Below are 6165 nucleotides of genomic sequence, written 5' to 3'. Positions count from 1 at the left end.
TAAGCATGAAGCTTAGTGAGTTCCCCCATTGTACCACATACCATATAACCACATATCATATATATATTGTCAGGCATATCTGGGTGCCCGACCTACCCACTACTAGAAAAAAGGCCTTTTACGACGCTCATTGCGCGTCGTAAAACGCTCAGACGACGCGCAAATGCGTGTCAAGGAAGGCCCTGTCATAAAGAGAGACGACGCGCTTTTGCGCGTCGTCTATAGACGACGCGCATTTACGACGCGCGGTTACGACACGCAATGCGTATCAAGGAAGGCCCTGTCATAAAGGAAGACGATACGCATTCGCGTGTCGTAACCTTACGACGCGCGTGTTAATGACACGCAATGCGTATCAAGAAAGCCTCTGTCAAGAAAGGCCATGTCATAAATGAAGATGACACGCATGTTTGCGTATCATAATTTTAAATGTTAAAAAAAAATATTTTTTTATAGATTTACTAATTTTCAAATTAAATTTGCATTTAATGCCTCACAATATAAAATAAAATATCATATACAAAAAATATAATCCATTTCATAAAATTTAATGTCTTACAATTCTATTTGTTACAATATATAAATTTACATGATGTGTAGTGGAACAAACAATGAGATACGCATACAATGGAGATGGATAACAAGACATCAAAAAGGAAAAAGAAGGGCAAAAAAGTAAAATACGAGGCCACGCATGAGAAGCTCAGCTACTTTAGCAGCAACTGTGTTACGTGCAGCATCCTTGCTAGCCTGAGAATGAGATGCATATCAAAATATCAAAGTTGTTAAGTAACTAGTTCCTTTTGTTTACTTTCCCAAATATTTTTTAAACATCATTTATCCGTACAGCACTCAAAGTAAGAAGACATACCTCACCCCTTATCAGCAATGGGTTTCTTCCCTCATCAATTAGGACATAATCAAGTTCATCAACTATTGCAAAATGCAATGGTTTTGGCCTGATAAACATTGTGCTATTATTAATCCAAGAGACACTTCAAATGAAATCTGCCTTAGTAATTAGTATTAGTATGAAAAATGTGGTAATACCATCTCATAACAAGTTGCAATTACAGACGATAAAATCCCAACAAGCATCTACAGTGAAAACATATTAATCCAAGGGCAAATATGTAATTTTATATTCATGTCTAAAAAAAAGCATACCATGGAATAAGCAGCATACGGGAAGTCTGAAACTCCATAATGCAAACCATCAACAATAAAAGCAAAAGCATTCAAAGGCTGACTAGCACTCACAAACTTTTTTCACAAAATCAAAACGCATCAGAAATATATATATATATATATATATATATATATATATATATATGTATGTATATATATATATATATGTATATATATATATGTATATATATATATATATATATATATATATATATATATATATATATATTAACAAGAAGGGTATTATAGGGAGTTTACCAAAACCCCGGTTCTAGTAATCGCCAATACTCCAATGTCCTTAGTGAACAGTGTGACTATGGAACCAAATGAAACTCCCAATATTGCAGCCAAAGTAACACCCATCACAAAACCAATCTAAAGAAAATAATAAAACATTAATTAACTTTTATAAAATAAAAACATCTTTATATATTATATAAACAAAATAATTATTAATTAACATTACAGTCAACACGAAGTATGTGATATCCTTCACAGATCTATAATTCCCTTTTGAAACCGAACTAGCAATCAACGCCTAAAACAAAACAAAACAAAAAAATGGTTAAGAAGTCAACTAACTGACAAATAGTCAAACATTTTCCTTAAACTATATGTCAAGTCAAGTCAAAGTCAACATTTGGTGAATTTATACCTGACCAGATGCAGCCAACGCATCTGTAATAAGGGAAACTGCCAACCAAACTTGCAGACATATATGATGAAGCAGTAGAGTAGAGTACCTTGAGCATTTCATTTTGTGCTGTCAGCAACTGGTCCCGCCCTTGCAACTGTACCATACTCATCTTACCAGCAAGTATGTCTGCTTCTTTCCCGCCCAGGAAATTTGTTTTCTTTATTCATTTAAGAACCAAAACCCTAAAAAACATTATATAGAATTATAAAAACTTCAAGAAAAGTCAAAGGGAATAATACCTCAAGAATATGTAGACGTCAATTCACAGGCAATTCAGCATTTAACACAGCAGATTTTATACCAAACTGTCAAAAAATATATAAAAAGTTTTATTAAAATCTATAATAGGTAAAAAAAGATTAATTTAATGGGAAAAATAATACTTGCTCAAAGTTTTAGTCTAAAACTTGTGTCAATTGTATTTGTAAATATAAAGACTTTCTTTTGAACAAGATCCAACTTCAAAATTGCAAGAATGTAAAGAAGCTTATCTCGATAACTACATTTTATCTAAATATAAAAGTAAAAGAAATAAATAAAGATTCAAGAAATTATAAAATGTATTAAAGAAATGCCCTAAAATAAGTTTGTTAAATAAGTATACAAGATTTTAGCTCTTAAGCTCTTACCCAAAATTGCTGAACATTTTTGGGGACAATTTCGTCCTTTCCATCACCAACTTCTGCTAAAGTAAGAATATAGGGATTGTGTAGATAAAGCTTCTTCAAGCTTTCAACATCATCACTGCAAAAATTTCATCAAAATTAATTGAATGAAGAAATTGCAGGGGTAGAAATGGAAATACCATCTTATAAGAAGTGATAATGACACAAACAAACCTTGAGGTAGCAGCCATGAGAAGGCATTGACATCTTTTAGGAATGTGAGTTTTGAGATCTTTGAGATTCTTTTCATATCCATATGTAAAAATAAGATCTGCCTGATTTACTAACATGAATCAGTACTTTAATAAAGAGTATTATAAATGTTACAGAAAGAAAAGAATCCATACCTTATCAAGAATAATAATTGAAAGATAATCATGAACGGATTTTGCTTGAAGAACACCTGATGAAAGACATCTTTGGACACAAGCTGGAGTAGAAACAAAGATATAAGGAGGCCCTGAAAATGCTGTCGCTTGAAAATTGGAAAACAAAAGCAAAAATTACCAATTTACCGTTGATCTTTATAATATTGAAGAACATAATTGGATTTTGTATAAAAAATTTACAAAAACTAACCATTTCAGAGAAACTTGGTTCACCCGTTAACTGAAACTTTATTTGGCAACATCATTTTTGCAAGAGGAAGTAATGCCCCTTGAGAAATCAGAATTTGTCTCGGTTCTTCACCTTCTCCTGCAACATTTCCTAATGCTTAAGCACACTGCTCTGCAACAGGCACTGAACTCTTTTTTGGATAACAATTACAAAATTAGAATTACGCCATTGAAGTGATACGAAAAAATCAAGAAATATTAAAAACTAAGTACTTAACACTAACCTCCAATTTGAGCAATGAGTAAAGGTAATGCAGGCAATTAAGCTCTTGTTTCTTTAGGTTTTCCAGCAGCTATGTTTGTAAGACACCAAGCTGCTTCAAGCAACTGTATTATGGATCCAGAATAAAAATTAAAACATATTAAAAAGGGTATGCTAAAAAGAAAGAAGGTCATTACTAATATTATTATTGTTTATTACCTGCTCATCATGGGAACTGCTCTGTAGATAAGAGGGGTATAAGATCTTCAACAAAATGGATATGAATGTGTAAAGCTTCCAGTCTTGACCAGCCTGCCCTTGTCCTGTGCACCATCCATAATAAAAAGAATCATAATTTGTTTTATGCATTTGCCCCTGTTCATAATCATATACCATTCAACTATTCTTGCCTTCACTTCATGAATAATATATTTATCTGTACGCATCTTTTGGAGACCTGTTCAAGTAATAGTTATTGGCAACCAATTTTTCCTGCATAACCCAATTATTAAAAATTAAAAAATAATAATAAATTTAAAAAGTACAATAATGCCCTTATTGATATGCACCAGATGAGACTGCACATTTGCCATCTTCTTTTCATCAAACTCATACTCTTTAACAGGTACTTTTGTAGCCTTTTAACATACAACAACAATACTAGTATCAAAAATGGATTACACAAGATGAGACAGGGGCCTTGATTTGATAATCAAATATTGCAATACTCAGTGAAGCAAATAATCAAACACTTAGTGGGCAGTAAAAACTTAATTGTGTTGATTGAAAAGAAGTTTAGGGACGTAAAGGAGAAGAGGAGAACCTGAATCAACGAATCTGGCATATGGTTAGATGTTTTTACCAGAGACGGTAACAATGGTACTCATAGAGAACAAGATTAAGAAGCAGACACTACATTGATTTTCTAGAAAGAAAATGGCAAACAGTTAGTAATTGATCCAAAATCAATAATCGGCACATCACCTGCACTCGAATTGATGACATCGTTAGCTTCCCGAAACTCCAGCGACACTGTTACTTGGCCTGGACTCCGGCGACTCATCTGACCTACACCACGACGACGTCAGTTGTACCAGCGACTCATCTAATCCCAAATCTGATCTTCAACCTTCGGTTTCTAATCTTCAACCTCGAACTTGAGCCCTATAGCTCCTCACAACCCCTTGACAACCTTTGAACGCCACCTCACACCCTCACCTGCAAATAAAAAAAGAAATAATAAGAAGGGAGAAGAAGGGTTGTGATCGAGCTAGAGGAAGAAAAGAGGAAGAATACGCACATCATTTCTTTCTTCTTTCTTCTTTTCGCTCTCCAACTCTGGCTATAAATACGAAAGCGCAAGAGATATTGAGAGGAGTGAGCGGGGTACTTCAAAATTTTGGGGGATTTTCCATGTTTCTAGTGGTGGCGGCTGCTAGGTTTTACAGAGAGTAGTAGGGGAGAAAATGAAAGAAGATATTACTATTTCAAATGTGTTATGTTTGATTAGGGTTTGCACATAGAAGGAAGTGAAAGTCGATCGGAGAAGAAGGGGTTTGCAGAGAGAAAGAAGGGAGAGAATGAAGTTGATTTGGCGGGTGTAGAGAGTAGAGAGGAAGAGGAAGCGGGTGTTCAAAATTTTGGGGGATTTAGTTTCCCCCCTGAGTCCAAACGCGTGTTTATTAAAATTATAAAGCGACATTTGTAGAGGACGCCCTTTTTATTATAGGTGCCCTCCGTGTTTTTAATATTTTTACATCAGACACTAATTTAAGGGCACTCAGTAATGCACGACCTAAATCCTTAAAATTTTTGAAGAGATGACACTTTTTTAATGTCGCTCTTTAATGCGTAACATAAATCAAAGAGCGTCGTGTTTTGCGCGTCGTAAAAGGTCTTTTTTCTAGTAGTGACCCCTTCGGTCCTCTCGACCGGATACTGACTAGAATATCTGGGTGCTGGCCTCCCCTTCGGTCCTCTCGACCGGATACTGACTAGCATATCTGGGTGCTGGTCTCCAATTCGGTCCTCTCCACCGGATGATGGGGACTATTTCACCACCTACTACAACCATAAAACACATATCACATAATCTATCTACCATGGCTGGTCATGACTGCCCCTTCGGCCCTATCGACCGGTAATCTGAGGACTATCTCCCCTACTGTCACTAGCACATAGCATCAGATCATACTAGCACATAAACATATCACATGTAGTAGCAACCCTAGATGAACATCACAGACACAATCATCTAATTATACAAATCCTACTGGTGGGCCGACATTGTGGCTGTAGACCCACTGCTACAGGAAGGTAACTCACCTCGAAAAGTAGTTGCTGAAAGTCTGCTCGCTAAGCGCCTGACTGCTGAACCGGTAATCCTCCGGCTGAATGGATCATAAACATAGGTTAGCCACTCATAAATATCCTTAGGTCAAATGACTGACCCACCCCTGGTCCAAGGTCAACTCCTTGGTCAAAGTCAACTTCCAGTTGACTGGACTCGCCGAGTCATGGCACAGACTCGCCGAGTCCTTCTCCTACTAACCCGGACCTACTTGACAAGTCCCTCTTCCCACTCACTGAGTCACCCTTAACTCACCATTTGGGACAATTGAACCGACTCGTGACCCGACTCAACGAGTCCAAGAACAACTCGCCGAGTCCCCCACGAGCAGATCTCCTACTCGCTTCTAAATCCCCACCAGAGCATACTTTTTGAGGATTTGGGTTTTCTAGGACTATCGCTACACGCTAAATTGCTAATTACACGTGCAGATACGAAGGGTTGGA

General features: G+C 36.4%; 1 protein-coding gene and 2 long non-coding RNA genes across 3 annotated transcripts; all 3 read right to left on the bottom strand.

Annotated features, from left to right (window-relative positions):
* Positions 1-518: 518 nt before the first annotated feature.
* Positions 519-1206, bottom strand: LOC111903907 (uncharacterized). The gene is made up of 3 exons (XR_008224625.1): positions 1051-1206; positions 872-959; positions 519-750 (listed from the first exon to the last, which is right to left on the bottom strand). It is a non-coding gene; the product is annotated as an uncharacterized LOC111903907 (long non-coding RNA).
* A 918-nt stretch (positions 1207-2124) lies between these two features.
* On the bottom strand, positions 2125-3132 carry LOC128126914 (DEAD-box ATP-dependent RNA helicase 16-like). The gene is made up of 5 exons (XM_052765086.1): positions 3120-3132; positions 2898-3025; positions 2725-2825; positions 2515-2614; positions 2125-2190 (listed from the first exon to the last, which is right to left on the bottom strand). The coding sequence occupies exons 1-5, from the start codon at positions 3130-3132 to the stop codon at positions 2143-2145; spliced, it is 390 nt and encodes a 129-aa protein (XP_052621046.1). The 3' UTR covers positions 2125-2142.
* Positions 3133-3656: 524 nt separating this feature from the next.
* LOC111903883 (uncharacterized) lies at positions 3657-5025 on the bottom strand. The gene is made up of 5 exons (XR_002854342.3): positions 4670-5025; positions 4193-4587; positions 3939-4007; positions 3763-3861; positions 3657-3692 (listed from the first exon to the last, which is right to left on the bottom strand). It is a non-coding gene; the product is annotated as an uncharacterized LOC111903883 (long non-coding RNA).
* Between the last annotated feature and the right edge of the window lie 1140 nt (positions 5026-6165).

This window comes from Lactuca sativa, chromosome 6, assembly GCF_002870075.4.
Source record: "Lactuca sativa cultivar Salinas chromosome 6, Lsat_Salinas_v11, whole genome shotgun sequence".
Classification (NCBI taxonomy): Eukaryota; Viridiplantae; Streptophyta; class Magnoliopsida; order Asterales; family Asteraceae; genus Lactuca; species Lactuca sativa.
The sequence above is the reverse complement of the archived record's forward strand: the minus strand, read 5'-3'. Positions and strand labels throughout refer to the sequence as shown.

What these genes read in the sequence shown, in the direction of transcription:
- LOC128126914 (XM_052765086.1), bottom strand. An exon ending in CTCATGGCTGCTACCTCAAG is followed by an intron (nt 2,615 to 2,724) that starts GTTTGTTTGTGT and finishes TGATGTTGAAAG; the next exon opens with CTTGAAGAAGCTTTATCTAC. An exon ending in AAAATGTTCAGCAATTTTGG is followed by an intron (nt 2,191 to 2,514) that starts GTAAGAGCTTAA and finishes ATTTTTTGACAG; the next exon opens with TTTGGTATAAAATCTGCTGT.